This window comes from Bemisia tabaci, chromosome 1 (genome assembly GCF_918797505.1).
Source record: "Bemisia tabaci chromosome 1, PGI_BMITA_v3".
Classification (NCBI taxonomy): Eukaryota; Metazoa; Arthropoda; class Insecta; order Hemiptera; family Aleyrodidae; genus Bemisia; species Bemisia tabaci.
The window spans coordinates 69,340,713-69,357,048 of record NC_092793.1 but is presented as its reverse complement, the minus strand read 5'-3'; the positions used below and the strand labels follow the sequence as shown (position 1 = coordinate 69,357,048).

General features: G+C 37.2%; 1 protein-coding gene across 8 annotated transcripts in view; it reads left to right on the top strand.

Moving 5' to 3' along the window:
- The window catches only part of HUWE1 (HECT, UBA and WWE domain containing E3 ubiquitin protein ligase 1), a 64,933-nt gene that overhangs the window by 5,856 nt on the left and 42,741 nt on the right, over window positions 1–16,336 (top strand). For all 8 annotated transcript variants that reach the window (XM_019043227.2, XM_072306090.1, XM_019043228.2 and 5 more), the window contains exons 5-16: window positions 76–135; window positions 1,861–2,058; window positions 3,174–3,448; window positions 4,362–4,629; window positions 5,864–5,965; window positions 8,152–8,263; window positions 8,709–9,040; window positions 9,777–10,046; window positions 10,874–11,122; window positions 11,514–11,690; window positions 14,232–14,471; window positions 15,283–15,495. In XM_019043227.2, the coding sequence (XP_018898772.2) occupies window positions 76–135; window positions 1,861–2,058; window positions 3,174–3,448; window positions 4,362–4,629; window positions 5,864–5,965; window positions 8,152–8,263; window positions 8,709–9,040; window positions 9,777–10,046; window positions 10,874–11,122; window positions 11,514–11,690; window positions 14,232–14,471; window positions 15,283–15,495 (2,496 nt within the window). The remainder of the gene's footprint in view (window positions 1–75; window positions 136–1,860; window positions 2,059–3,173; window positions 3,449–4,361; window positions 4,630–5,863; window positions 5,966–8,151; window positions 8,264–8,708; window positions 9,041–9,776; window positions 10,047–10,873; window positions 11,123–11,513; window positions 11,691–14,231; window positions 14,472–15,282; window positions 15,496–16,336) is intronic.

Genomic DNA, 16,336 nt, shown 5'->3' with positions numbered 1-16,336 from the left:
TTTTACTCACATTAAAGCTTTCAAACTTCTTATTTGTTTTCCTGAAGTATTTTATGTTTTTTTATCTTTTCACAGAGCTGGGGAGGCAAAGAAAATGGATTTGGTCTTGCTGATTGCTGCAAGAAAGATCGAACTGTAAGTCTATCATTTAGTTAATTATTCAACTGCCTACATTCTTTGAATCATGATTTAAAATATCGCATACTTCTCCGGATATTATGATATAAAATTGGCATAATATCTCACTCTAACAAGCCAAAATGAAACGAGCAACTATTTGAACTACAGAGTAGGTATCTGGTATTACAAGAAATTGAAGGTTTTCTCCAATTTCAAATTACCAATTTTTATCATAAGAATGCTCACATTGTTATAAATGTTGCGTATTTTCTGCCATATTGATATAAAAATTGGCTGTACTTTTATGTGCTGAAGTAACCATGGGAAATTCATGTGTATGCTGTGATATTGAGGTGACTAATGTGTAATTGTAATGATTTTATGAATCCGATTAAAAGAAGCGCCTTCACTGCGATGTTGCAGTGATTAATTTCTAATTTTGTTTCCAAAATTCCCAAAAAAGTCGCACATTTCTCAGGATATTGTGATGAAAAGTGGGTAATTGTTAAGGAGTTAACAAATCCACTAGATATATCCTGTACTTACTTCTTGCTACATTGAAATTAAATCCGCATTATTTCTCTTTATTTAAGTAGCGAAAATGAAGCGAGCAACTATTTGAACTCCTGTTAATCATTTGGCCAATCATGCAAGATCAGCAGTAATGTGCTTCATTTCATACAGTTATTAACTTTGAATCAGGCTATCCATCAGGAAGTGTGTTCATTTGAATACTCAACATCTGTGTTCTGCCATTTCCAAATGCACTAAAAAATAGGGGTTTGGCGGCGAAAAATTTGGGGCCTCGGACGTTGTGGCGCCCAAAATAATGACAGACCACTTTGATTTTTTCAACCTTGCAATTGCGAAATAGCAGTTGCACTCTCAACTAACAACTGTTCATGGTGCAACATGTATTTTGAGACTTCTTTGAAAAAGATACCTATGTTGAAATAATTTAGCTTAAAAAGTTATGTTTTTGTTTGTTGCTTTTGGTAAGGTAAACTCAATTTTTTACACCAGATAAATGTGCCTCGATTCTTGTAACATCTTATTCCACCGAGCCTTTCATTCACTTTTACTTCGCAGTTGTGCCTTTTGCGAAATTTCATGCTCCTTGATGTGTATGCTAAAAGTTAATTTGGCTCTTATAAAATTGTTGATTGCTCTTAAATATTGGGCTTTCTGGCTAAGGTGGCTCCTAAAATTGTTGGGGAAGGCAGAACACATAAAAGTATATAAAATACTACCCGCCAGTCAGCTTATGAATTTGGGAATGAAAATTTACGATGATCCTGTGTTGCAATTCTTGTCCAGCACTCAAGTATAATATTAAAAGTCTGCGTCAAGAAAGTGAATGCAGAATAAAAACTTTCATTTTTGTGGAAAGATTGAGGAATTTGAAAAATATTCAAAAACTCAGAGCTTCCATCTTCATCGAAATCTACAAAAATTGTAACTTGTTCATTTCTATTCTTAAAATTTTGCCATTGTTACTTCCGAACTGTTTAGAGGTCCGAGCAACTCTTTTTATTTTTATTTGTTTTTTTTTTTTTTTTTTATCAGTTTTTGCAATCAGTTCAAAAAGTACAGTTTGATTTCTAATCACACATCTTGTCGCTTTAGCCAGAAAGTTTTTCCCTTTTGGCAAGACATCAAATCAAATAATCGGACATAACAGTCGGAAAATCATTTGTTTAAAGTCTCATTCAGTACGCAATTATTTTGTTATGTTTACAGCATCTGCCTTCAACAGCCACCACTGTTCACTACGAGTTTCGCTCAAACAATGAATGGAATTCAGAACATAACTTTAAATCATATAAGAAAGGCAGTGCTCATTGCATTCACTTAGATAATGTCGATAAAATGGGCCGCTCTCCTGCTGAAATTATGGATGGAATTGTACAGGGATATGAAGTCCCTATTCCCAATGCTGTAAGTAAATCATAAATTTTCATTTTCCATCAAAATTGTATAGGAAAAAATTGCCAAGAATAGGCACTTCACACGTTCATTGCAGGTAGAAGTTCACTTATGAAACCTGTGTGGTGGGCAGAAGTTCAGTGCACCAAACATCATTTCTGGACTCTGGAGAAAAAGGTGCCAAGAGAAGGAGCTGAGTTTATAATGAGGTGGCGGGAGCAAACTGTGGACTTTAGCGTTATGTGTAAGGTTGCAAGATGTTGTGAAGGAAACCCGCACCAAAAAAAGAAATTGGTTTAAGCTCTTAGCATATGTGCAGAAAGTTCAATCGTCAGTATGCGTTATCGTATATTGTAACCTATGTCCAAATGATTGTCCCCATTTATTTCTTCATTTTCGACTAATTTTTAATCCTAGTTAAATATTTGAATTTCCAAAGATGGAGAACACGTAAATACAATAGAAGCTTGTTCAAAATAGCATTCACTTTTAACTGAAATTGTTAAATCCAAAAAATTTAGGAAATAAAGAGTATCTGTAATAGAAGTTAAAAAAAAAAAAAAAATAATAAAAAAAAAAAAATAAATAATTACATTTACAGACCCCAGGGAATTTTTGGAGGCTTATAAAAACCCCTCCTCCAGCTAGATGCCAATAAAAGTGGTGCCACAGAGTTTAACACCCTGGGATTTGGACCTTATTTTCAGACATTTCAGAGATAAAAGAATTCTCGAATTGTATGATTATTGTTCTATGTTTCATGAGGAATACTTAAAACTCCGGCCGAATTTTTGTTACCTCTCTACTTGTGCAGAGTGTAACTTTAAAATTGTGGTCCAAATACCATTATGCCCATCAGAGGGTCAAGTAAATAGTAACAAGAATTAATTCAGTAATTTTTTAGCTGGCCCCAATATTTCGAAGAAGTATAATGTCTAAAATTCCTAATCTACACATAAAAATAGTGCTGCTTACTTTTTGTTAAAAAATTATTTTGATAGTCTGAGAATCACTTCTCATAAACTCTTACAAGTATTTCCTTTGCTAAACAATTAAGTGTATTGCAATTTTGTTCTTCAATTTTTGTCTGACTGTAAGTACCATGAGGTTTCATCTGTTTGTTACAGACTTACTTGTTCACTCATATTCGATTAGCCTGTAATTTTACAAATTATGAAAGAAGACTTCTATGCGTTCAAGTTAGACTACAAGCTTTGACTGTGTTATTATATTCTAATTCCTACTTGGATCCTTGGACTACACTTTTATATCCTGGCTTGTTGGAAGAATTAGTTGAATTGCTAGAATTGAACAACTCAAAATTAGTGGATATTAAAGCAGCTGCATTACGCACTTTAACATCAATCATTCACATTGATCGAGCTCCAGGCATACTTCCAAGGTAAACTTGCAGTGTATTAATTAAGTATTTTATTTTTTTTTGCAAAACTTCGAATGCTGATGACTTCCTGTAATGATATGGTTAAGGTCAGAAGAATTACCTAGCAAATGGATCCATCCCATAATTGCTGGATTAGGGAGACAAAACATTTATATCTCTCTAGAAATACGCCTCATGGAGGAGTAACATTCACTTTTGCAGATTCTCAAATATGTTGGAGCAGAACCATCTGCTAAGTTAATGAGGAAGGCAGCACTGGCGCTGTGCTTACTACCGTACCATCTAACTTTAAATTTTACACTTATTAACAACTTGAGAGTACATATTCTTCCTTTACAGATTTTACTGTAGTATTGATTATGGAATACTTCTTCAACTGGCATAAGCATGCAACTTCAATCCTTTTCATGAACATTCAAATTGTTTGCACTTAAGATTAAACTTTCTCTCAGTTGCTGTCATTGAAACAGAATTGAGAAAACAACTTTGAGCTCAGGTCACCTACTTCTTAGAGATGATTGGAAAAAAAGGGTAAATTAGGCCTTAAAAAACTTGAGTTTCGAACTTACATACAATCAACCTGTAGTATGATTTCAAAATAACCAACCAGTGAGTAAAAATGCTAAGGTGTTCAGGAGTGCTCCTGATGGGCAAAATGCTGAAAACGCTTTTGACTCAATTTTTTTTTTGGCTTTTTGGATCTTTTACACCTTTAGTGGCTCTCTTGTGTGCTCCACTAGTCAACAACTTACTCAAAAGTCTTAGAAAAGTATGTAAGAAGTCACTTCAGACACAGGTTTAAAGCTCCATTTCTCTTACATTCCAACAGTGGAAAAAACACTAGCTGTTAAGCTTCCAGATATTAAATTAATGTCCTCCAACATTAGCTAATATGTTTCTTTAATTATCATAGGAAGCCAGCGTTGAGACTGGATATGATCATTGATGCAACCGGAGCAGCTTTGTATCATGGATTCCTACCTCAAATGGTAAGATCCTGTATCAATTCACTCGTTGAAGGTGAAAATTCGTACTCTCTTCCTCTAGCGACGGCGCTCTTTAGTTTTCTTTATCACATGGCCAGTTGTGAATCTGGTGGTGAAGCTCTTGTCAACTCAGGGATGATGGAAGCTCTTCTAAGAATCATCAATTGGAACACTCGTCAACTAGAACACATCCCAGTGAGTATTTTTAGTTAAATGCAGGGATTATATATTCGTGTAGGATGGGCCAAAAGGCCTTCTTTGTTTATGTAGATTATGAAGGCCAATGCATTTTGCCTTTTCAACTATATTCCTAAATGTAAGGGCTCCAAGTTAGATCTATATTATGCTCCCATATCATTTTATCAGGAATTGAAGGAATGGAAGAATCCAAAAGGAGATTAGAAAATTACACACAATACACTCCAATCACCTGAGTTTTATTCATTAAGGTTTAAAGTATTTTACTTGGTAATGTTGAATGGTTAACCCTTTCATTACGAAAAATGTAGCCGCAGCACCTGCCTCCAGTGAAGGCATGTCTTTCCTGCAACGATTCCGCCATTACTCAACATACTCTACTCAGAAGTATACACATTTAAAGCTCCATCTATCGAGGAGATTCTGAACTACAACTTGAGGCACTTCCTGACTAAGTATTCTCGGAGGTGTTTGCAATACAATTGTCTAGACTGATAATGAAAGGATCAATTTGTTCTTACCATTTTTGCCGGAGATAATGACTGTGCTCCCATGAGCAGTGATAAATAAAAATTAAACCGTAACTTGATGTCCAAATTTCTTAGGAGCAGTCATGATGCTTGCTAACGCATTTCAGTGCGTGTTTTAAGGAATCAGTGGAAACCAGGTATTATCGAGGTTCATTGCTCCAAGAGTCATGTCCTCACTTTTAATGATAAATTTGTATTTTTAGGGCATGATAATGGAGCTTCTGCTTGCTTCAGATGTGTTTTAAGTAAATTTTATCCATGAAAAATTGTACAAGAAATATGATGGTGCCTGTGGTTTTCTTTGAAACAAATTCCCAAGCTGGTAATAATCTTTTTGAGGCTGGAATGGAGGAAATTGACTACCATATGCTGAGAGTCCACCTCTATATCCAGTCTATTCAGTCAGAGAAAATACATTAGCAGGGTTGCTATTCTGTACCAGGAATTCGAAGGTTGCAACCATGGTAACTTTGCTAATGTATTAGCCCTTTTATGGTTTCAACTGTAAGAGCTATTTTGGAGATTGAGAGTCCATTTCAAAGAAAAGTAGTGGCACATGGAATTTTTTGCAAATCTTTTCATTAAAAAAAAAGGAGTCAAATCGCATATCTCTGAGGCATGAATTCATCGTGTTTGTTGTGTGCTGTTATACCGATTAGAGTTTCATGGCTTTCGTCACATATTTTTCTGAAATGTTTTAGTTGGCGACCAGAGCTGTCAGAATGATCGATTTGATCACTAATGTGGATATGCAGATTTTCCAAATTCACGGTGGCCTTGAAAGTTTCATCAATCGGCTGGAGGTGAGTTAATTTTTTTTTTTTTTTTTTTTTTTTTTTTTTTTTTTTTTTGCATTTAACATAGTTTTAGTACATGGGTTTCTGTAATATTAATCTGTTTACAATTTTTTTTCTCTTTAAAAAAAACTCGTCAACCTTTTGATCACCAAATCAACTTCTTAGACTGCCTTGGATTCAAGCAAAAATCAAAGCAACCTTGCATTCAAAAAACCTTGTAGGTAAAGTCTTCTAATGCTTCAGTTACTTGTCCGCAATTTCATTTTCTCTATGGCCGTCTTTTAAAAGTTTATCTGGTTGGTTTAATGTGTTTCTTCAGTTGCTGAAAAATTGCACAGTCATGTTGATTCATAATTACAAACTGCAGTGCTACCTGCAGAAAATGATCAGAATAGTCAGTTGCCGTCAGTATCTCCACATTCAAGTAGCACCACTTTTTAGTGTATTTTCCGAAGGAAATACACTATTGCATTCTCCCATGATGTCGAATCCAGACCTGAGACATTGTGAAGAGCACCGATCACGGGTCGTAGATCACGAAAATATATGCCATTCAAATTCATGTGTATATATATATATGTATGTATATATGTATGTATATATGTATGTATGTATGTATTTCCGCCTTTTTAAGATTTTTCGATTTTTGAGTAGTTATATCTTTCTTACGTTAAAAGATATTTTGACCAATTTTTTTGCATTTTGTAGAGACTCATTAGAACTACTATTCTGCGAAAAAAAATTGAAATTTGAGGCAAAAGATTTTGAGGGGTGGGGCTCAAAAGTGGGGGGAGGTCAAATCTTGTCCACTCGATAACTCGAGCGAAAATGAATATTTTGAGCTGAAATTTTTACGGGTGGTAGTTCTCCCCTAGGACTGGTTTGGTATTGAATTTGAGCTAAATCGGCCGAGCCGTTTAAAAATGGCGAGCTTTGAAAGTTTTAGGCGAGGGGTGCGCGGCATGAGGGGAGCCGGCCGGAGCAGGGCCGCACAGTGGGTCGGGGGAGAAAGTTTTTGGACAAGCTGATCGTCGCACAGTGGGTCAGGGGAGAGAAGTTTTTGGACAAACTTTTCGTCGCACAGTGGGTCAGGGGAAGGAAGATTCTGGACAAATTGTTCGTCGCACAGTGGGTCAGGTTAAATGATCTGTTCTTGAACAAAATCTCACCATTTAACCGTCACAACCTTTCGCAGCGCGTTCGCTGGCAACGTACGCAACTACTATTTTGTGCTATTGCTTTCTGGTGACTGCCGGTGGGTATGTTGCTGCCGGACCGCCTCCACGTAGGCAATTTCTCGTACATCGTCCGTCCGCAACTCTCGCCTCTGGTCAATCAGCGCAGTAGTGGGATTCCCGCTCGCCGCGCACTCTCGCGACAAGGTACGCAACTTCTTGCTCACAACGTGCTCACCTGCTCACAACTCAACTTCTGTTTCAATTCTTAATTCATTCCCTTACAGATTGATCCCCCCCCCCCCTTCGGAAAATACACTCTTCCCGCGGTGGACGCGCGGGTCGCTTAAGAAGACAGAACAACTGGAATGGACACTCAAACTAAAAAGCGCGCGCGAAGCGCGCGTCCTGGGGGGCTTGGGGGGGCGAAGCCCCCCCAAAAAACCGGCGCGGAGCGAAGCGGAGCGCCGGTTTTTCTTGATGATTTGTGTCTCAGTAACCGAATTAGTGTGAGGTTTTCAAACAAAAGTTGCGTCTCAAGATATCTTGTAATCAGTGCTTAGCAGGTTAAATACCCAATAACACCCAATAACCCCCAATACCCCCTGTCTCAACATTAGGCCAAAAAAAAATCATGAGACATGTGTCTCAGTCTGTCATTTGATGCCATCTTCCTAAGTCGGGAAAACAATTTATTTTTAATCTTTTCGTTCAAAGCTCCATTTTACAGATTTTTAGGAATTCTTTAAAAAATGGGAGACCTCAAATTTTTATAAGAACCTCCAGTTTTGTCAACTCCTGGCATACAGGTAAGAGCAAGCGTTATTATATTTGCCAACATCAACTACTGTGTATCCTGAAAGTCTCCATCCATAGACCGCAATGTTCTCTATGACTGTGCAGTGCTTATTGTGTGTTAATTATTACCAGAACAGATGTTTACTTCTTTGATATTTTTCCTAATTACATAGGTGTATATTTATCATTTTTAAAGCTTTTGTTAACTCTTTGTTCCAGATGGAAATTAATATCTGTAAAGAAGAGCAACCAGGCCTAGAACTACTAAGTGCCCTAACAATTAGCGACCAATCCAGTGACTCAGTCGCCAATTCATCAGAACCCCTTAGAAGTAAGAGATTTTGTATATTTACGGCTAGTCGTGGTTTAAACATGTCTTCCCTCATCTAAGGATTTTTCAGGCTGTATGAGTTTTTAAAATGCACAACTAAACATGAGTTTTTGCTCTTTAATTGTTTTATAGTGCTTTTCAGCCTTTTATACTGTAGCTAGTTAGACAGCAACCAACAAACCATCATGATTAAGTCTATCAAATTCTTATGAGATCAATAGCATTTGGTAGAAATTATGATGAAAGGCGAAAAGAAATAAAATGAAGAGCTACTATTCTTTTTTTACTCTGTGATCTTATCTGATGGTTATTTTTAATTTTCTCGTCTGCCAGAATGAAAAAAAGCAAAAATTTATTTTGGACCAGCCATATGTCTAACTAGAATAAATATTTGTAAGTATGGAGTATGAATCAAATCTTGATAATGGTTTTTGTGTCATTTCAGATCGTCTACAGTTTTTTCGAGGAACTGATCCCTCAAAAAAAGTCAGCACTTGTCTAGTGCCTCGAGCAGCTCTTCTGAAAACAATGCTCAACTTCTTGAAAAAAGCTCTCCAAGATCCTGCTTTTTCTGAAAGTGTCAGGCACTTTATGGATGGATCATTGCCTACTTCTCTAACACATATAATTAGCAATGCAGAGTACTATGGACCGTCTCTCTTTTTACTTGCAACAAATGTCATCACTGTCTGTGTCTTCCAGGAACCGTCTCTTCTTTCAACTTTCCAAGATAATGGACTGACAGATTTTGTCTTTCATGCCCTATTAGTTAAAGATGTGAGTAGTTTTCTTGACTGCAATCTAGATATTCATAATAGTGTGAAGAAGTTAGCCTCTGAGATTTAGGGTTGAATCACAAATACTGTGTTAAAAAGGCGCCTACATCCTAGTGTAAACCTAGCAAGTGACTATTCAAATTAAAAAATTACCAAGAAGCAGAGCCAAAGTTTAAATATGTAGAATATCTAAGTGGGAAACTTACTCTTATCAGCAGTTTATTTTTCTCCAATGGAGTCTATTTCTCAGAAGCACATGAAAGGACCTGGATCATTTTACATCGATAGATACTCTTGGCTAACCTTGCTGTTGGCAGGCTAGGAATCGCATACTGTGATTAAGTTGCAATCTGTAGTGCGCATCTATGTATTTTCATACGATACAGTCGTAGTCATATTCCCACTGACAGGCAGCATGCTGCATGCTAAATTTCATGGGGGTTCGTGGAAGCTAGAGTGTGAAATTGAAGTGAGCATCATAAAACGAGTATTCTTGGATGTGGTTCTCGGCTTATGCCTTCTACAGCTCAAGAAACCCTAGGCGTGGTAACGAAAGGGTCAAAAACTCCTGTTAGTAGATAGTATGAACAATTGCCATGTATACTTGGTTTATTACTTCCTCCTGAAATATTATTGTCATGTGTATCAATACTGGTGAGGACCAGAGTTCCATGTATTTTCATCTTTAATTTTTTCAATGCCTGGTCACTGATTCTGGGTTTTCTTTGCATTTTTAGGTGCCTGCCACTCGAGAAGTTCTCGGCTCCTTACCAAATGTTTTCAGTGCTCTCAGTTTGAACATTCGAGGACTGCATGCATTCATCAAGTATAAACCATTTGATCGTATATTCAGAGTTTTAATATCTCCCAAATATCTACCTGCCATGAAAAAGAGAAGAAGTGCAGATTCCATGAGTGACACAGCTACAAATCTTGGTAATGCTATGGATGAGCTAATGCGTCATCAGCCTTCGTTGAAAACTTTTGCATTTGAGGCGATTATCACGGTAAGTCCCATCACAGTTAGTGTCATTGATCTTATTTCTAGTTAATTGAAGGTCCTCCTTTTTCTTACTTTAGCATTCAGTGACAACAACTTGATTTTTTTCAGTGTTGATTAGTAACAAGTGATGAGATCTTTTTTTACTGAAATTTTTAGGGACAGAAAACGAATCATGTCATATTGCAGGATTCATCAATAGGATATTATGGGTTTTAGCTACTTGGAAACAAAATCCAAAGAAGATCAAGAACATGAAGAAAGAAAACTCTGCTTGAGGAGACAAAAACATGTGATACACAATGGTGATCTGTATCTGTATAAAAATATTGTTACCCTCTACTGTTGTTTTTGTTGTATGTAGACTTTATGTTTCTAGACATCTCAATATTGTTTCAATTTTTTCCATAAAGCTGTTATTACCGTAAAGCGTATTTTCGTTGATGATCGGTCAAGCCAAAATTCTGCGATAATTGCGCGGAGATCATAATCGGGTTGGTAAACATTTGAGGTTGGACTTTCGAAATTGATGCTGGTTGGATGTCATTAAAATCATCAGGTCATTTATAAATCCTGCTTTTTGTAGGATTATATTTTGGCTCCAACGTTTGCAAGAATTCCACCTTCTATCCGTCTGGTGAGTCCCGATGTTGTTCGGAAAAATTATGATCACATCAAAACAAAATACAAAACCGCTTGATCCTCCCATTTTGGTTCGACCGATCATGAACGAAAATACGCTTCTAATGAAATGTTCCTGTAGAATACAATAGAAAATGATTTTATAAAAACGTCTAATGAGAGAAATAATTTATTTTCTTTCTTTCTCTTTAGTTGCTTGAAGACTTGTGTGGCCTTGGCTATGATCCAAAGTTTACCTGTTATCGACCGCAAAAGGGACAAACAGACAGTGGACGACTGCTTCCAAGAATCGTGACTCATGAAGTGGGTTCCAGTGATGAAGAAGACGATGAGGAGGAAGAATCCTCCAGCTCCTCTCAGCAGTCGAGCTCCCAAAATGATTGCACCGATGAAACTCAAGAAAAATATCCTATTCCACTGATCGACTATATTCTCAATGTGGTATGTTATTCTGCCTCTATCAAACATTTTTATACTAGTGAGAAGAAATTTTATGGAACCGTCTATTTCACTCTTGCCCCGACAAAACATTTGAAAAGAAAACTCCCACAAGATACTTGAGTAAGTCAGCAAGAAGCATAGTGTGCATCAATGTATTTTTGAATTATTGTTTTTTTTTCTCTCTCTTTTGGCTCAAAAAAAAGGTAAATCTTTCTTGCTATCATTAATCTCCAAGTCAAGTCCATCTTGGACTGCCTAATTACATTTGGGTGTTGTGCAGGGCAGGTTGAATGTATTGTGCTTTAGGAAAATGAAGGCTGTACATTCTTAAAAAGTTTTAAATGTATACTCCTTTTACTTTATTGATCATTTTTTGCCATTTACCTTACAGACCAAATTTGTGGACGCAATTCTCAGTAACAATTCAACAGAAGATCATTGTCGGCAATTTGTGACACAAGGTGGGCTGGTACCACTTTTAAATTTGCTCAGGATGCCCAATTTGCCTTTGGATTATCCTATCACTTCAGCAGCTCAGTCTGTGGCGACAGTCTGTAAATCCATTTTGGTAAGTAATTTTCTACAAAATAAAATATTTGTGGTTTTTATAATTATTTTTTTACCTTACTTCATCGTTGAGAAGTAGAGTCCCTTTATCCCCAGAGTTACGACATCTCAATTCCGGTCGGGCTCAGAGACAACTGAAAGTGGCCTAAAAAAAATCCAATTCTAATTGGTTCTCGCTCATGGAGTCACAAAAAAGTGCACCAAGATGGCGGAGGCTCGAATGTGAACAAAAATAATGAAAATATAACCCAATTGTAATTTATCTAGAGTAAATTGGAACTTTCATCGCACCAAAATGAAAATAAATTAAGAAATTATTCACAAATCAATCCCATTTTATTTTATTGCAATTTCTTTGGTTGGGTCTTGATCGGTTTTGTTGATGGTGTCGTTTTTGGATGACAGACATCGCAGGATTCCTCATCTTTATCCCTCCATATCGTTCGTTTAGGGGCACATTTTTGTGACACCATGGCCAGCCCAGGCCAGCTGATAATCGAGATGTCTTAACTCTGGGTGTAAAGGGACTCTATTTAGAAGTCAAAAAAAATGTAGACCAAAATATAGACTTTCATTACACATTTTATTCATACATATGTAACAAAAGCGGATGTCGAGTTTTTACATTATGAGAAAATCGCGTTTGAAGTTTTCAAAGCTTTGAACTTTGCTGCCCGTAGAACTGTGAGCATTCTTCTAAAGATTTTCATGAAGAGCAACTCTTCCTGTAAAAAACACACGTTTTACGTGCAAAGGTCGACTTTTTCCGCCAGGGGGAAAACTGCCTCATGGGACCGGAGTCCCGGAGGGATGAAGAATGGAACAGCGAAAAAAAGAACAAACGGAGTTGGAAGGAACCCAACTCAACAGCCCAACCTCTACGCGAGACCGCACACAATCACTGCACACTAAAACTAGGGATAGAACGATAATTCAGCCCCGAAGGGCTGATTTCAAAAAGAACTTACATCACGAGACGCCGTTTCCAAGAATCTAAAAAACGAGAATGGCGGAAGGCCAGACTTGTGTTTTTGGGTTCCTCCGCCTGCGCGCTATTGACGGAGGAAACCGGAAACAGCAAGTTTCAAAACTTTGGCAGGAGGGCTATTGACTCTTTACATACGATTAATGTGAGTAAAAAATTGAAGGAGTAACAGCGATTTGATAAAAATGTGACGTCCACTATTTTTACTGAAAACATTTTTTTATGAATGAAGCAAAGTCTTCAGAAAGGGTGAGGCTGGTGAAACGGTTGAAATGAACCCAAAGTAAGTCAGTGATGAGTCATTTGATAAAATTGAACAAAAAACTAAACCGTTTGTAATTCCTACAACAAGAATAAGGAACAAATTATCTAATCAGAAAAAAATGAGCAATTCTGGAGAGACAGTCCCGATTTGTATCATTTGAGTGTCAGCTGCAGCCCATGGCAGGTATGCGGGCAGTTATCGCAAGTGCATTCGAATCTCCACGGTGTCCTGCTTTGCTGGCTGGGGAGAACAGTGGATTCTCATATCTGCAGTTTTTACAAATAACATGGTTTTCAGTTCATATCTCGCCGAAAAATTGCGCTGAAAGTCTAAACTTTGCACAGGCATTCTTGAGGGTTCCAGAATTCAAAAAAGCGTTTTCTCCAAAAATGGCGGATGTCAGCGACCGCTATTGTTACATATAAGTCCTCATATACTAAAAGCTACAGTATTATCTTAGTTTTCATAGAGTCCCATTAACTCTGGTAAATGTTGTGCATTCTCATCTGAAAGTACATGTACTTCATAAAGTTGGCATAGCTTGTTGCAATACTTCCTTTAACATGGGCTACATGGAGAGCTTATGAGAACTTTCGAGGGCTCCAAGTCAGTTTTTTAAGCAAGTTTGTCACAAATGGTTTCGACTGTACATACCAACAATTAATTTCTACTTGCTAGATTAGGTGCAAATTTAAGCATTCTAATTTTTGTTTACTCATCAAGATTTCTAGTAAAACACGATTTGAACTACAAAAATTATCAAAATTATTTTCTGACTTGAATATTAACATTCGTTATGCCTAAATTCAAACTTCCGACTCAAGAAAAAACCATTATCTTCTCGAGTTAAATGGCACACTAAACGCAACTGTGACAGTCTCTACAGTATCAAAATATGACAATCTCAATATTGGCGCTTCTGTTCAGGTATTGTAAGTTGTTGACACTTAGAAAAACAGGTAGGGAAGTAATACTCCTGTATAGTCAAGAAGCCAGGTAGCCTGCCAAATCCAATGTGGTACGAGGTTTGATTCAAGTATATTCTTGTTTTTCATGTAAGGGAGAAATTAAAATTTTTTGTGACCAGTGGTAAATCAAAACTTCGATATCATGGTTGGGAGTTAATTTCAGTAGTATTCATTGTTCAGATTGTGCTCTACTTTTGAAGGGGAAACTTAAATCAGAATGCTTGAATTTTTACCTCATAAAGTGGTTCACCCGATATAATAGGTGGGTGTAGGGCGACATTTTCACATAATTTAATTCATTCAATGTTGCTGTTTTTGTTTTAGAATCTCGCCCATGACAATGATGTTTTAAACAAAAGCTTGTCACAGCTTAAAATAGTTCTGGAAGCCTTAGAACCTTTGTATCAGTCTTCATTCAACACGTCCATTCTCCTGCATGAACTAGCCAATGTTCCAAATTTTGAAACAGCATTCACAGATGCCACTGCTACACCTCTCTTGCACCATATGTCAGCTGTTCATGGATACATCACTCTCTTAATTTACGTGTGCAAAACAGGACAGGTTTGTATTTTCATGTCTCTCATTATTCCAAATTTACTTTTCGGATCATCTCTGTTTCAGCCATTCAGTGTTTGTCAGTATGCAGCCAAAAATTAAAGTGGAAACTCAGAAGGAGTAATTTTACCGAATTTTACACTAAATTGCTTCAATTGAACTGATTCATGAAAGTATGTTATAGATGTTGAAAGCAACCAAAAATCCATGTCAGTATATCTTGGTATATTTAGCTCGGGCAATACGAGGCTGTTTTTTGTTTTCTCATTCTCTTTCCTTCTCTAATAGGTGAATAAAGCATTGGTTAATGCCAGAGAATTGTGAACAGAATTCTCAGGATTGCCACGGTCAGGGAAAACCAGGAAATTTAGGGTATGTCAGGGAATTTTATAAAGTCCTGGAAACGTAGAAATATCAGGGAAAATGATGAAAGTATCAGGAGAAAATTGTTCAATCACCTTTATTTGCTTTCAGAGTTCTATTCCCATCTTTTCAGCAGTTGTCCAGGCATCCACTCATGGTCGTCCAACGATTCTTTTTTCTTGTAGTCATCCAGCCTCTCATCCTCTGTCCTTTTACATGCTGAAACTCATTCTTTCTTTCAAAGAAAATCCTCTTAATCTCTAAAGAGAATCCTGATCTGAAAATAATTTGATTTTGTACCTCATGGCCTACTGATGAGTTTTATTTCATTAAACGCCTCCCCCCCCCCCCCCAACCACCCTGAAAGAAGCTTGAAGTATTTCATTTTAATTAAGAATATATCATGTTTTTCTTGCTATGATTAATCTAAAAATTTCTCGTGTTTCAATTTCAGCTGGACATCCGTACTATAACAATGCAGACTTGGGGTTCCCAAATGGGTATTGAAATCCTCAAGAACTTGACGGAACTTTATACTGCCCTGGTATGGGAGAGCAATGTCCTCTTGGCTCTGTGTAAAGAAGAAATGCCAGCTGCTGACTCAAGTGAAAAATTTGAATTTTGTCTTGAAGACATTAATAAATTGGTACCTCCAGAAATGCGAATGGTAAGTTTCCTTTTTTCCTAGTTATAATTATAGATCAATTTAGTTGCCATATTATTCGGTATATCGACGTAGAATGATCATTTTTCAGGCTGGTTTGAATACTTCTGCTCATAACAAAGTAGCTTCGGGATTCAATGAAACAAGTGTTGTAGTGAGCCAGTCTAGGGCCATCAGTTCTTGGCTAGAACTGATGTCTCTATTCATTTCCTGTGTGACCCAAAATGCTCTTTTTATAAGTATAATGAGTCAGTTAAGGTCGGGAGGGATTTGCCTGCAAATAGTCGAATCTTACAGTTTTCGGTACGAGAAGAACGATGCGCATGTTAAAATTTCATGAAAAATTGTCTCTGTGGAGATATAATGCTTCCTTTTTAGGGGTCCTCGAAAACGTGTTTGAACCGACCGCCATGAACCTATGCATCTCCGTGTCCTAGACGGGAAGATGGCGGCGTCGAAGCCAACCTGCTTACTACCGCCACACCGTTGTTGTTGACATCACGATTACTTGTTTGAGGTTAAGTAAGTTTTGTGTGAATGTTTCATATCCTACATACATCTGTATCGCATTCTGATTGTAAAGCTTAGAGAATTAAGAACAATGGATATGAATCTTAAACAAAGTAACCTACATAACCTCCAATTGACCAACAAAAACATACCGCCAACGCGACGCCGCCGCGTATTCTTCCACAACGCATTCCGCCGCCATATTGATCGTGATGTGTGCATGCGAAACCTACGAGCGCGCGGTTCAAACGCCGTTTTAGGCCACCCTAATTTTTGGCACTTTCAAATAAACTTTTCTCCCGTTTGCAGTCATCAAAAAAAATTAAGAAAAAAA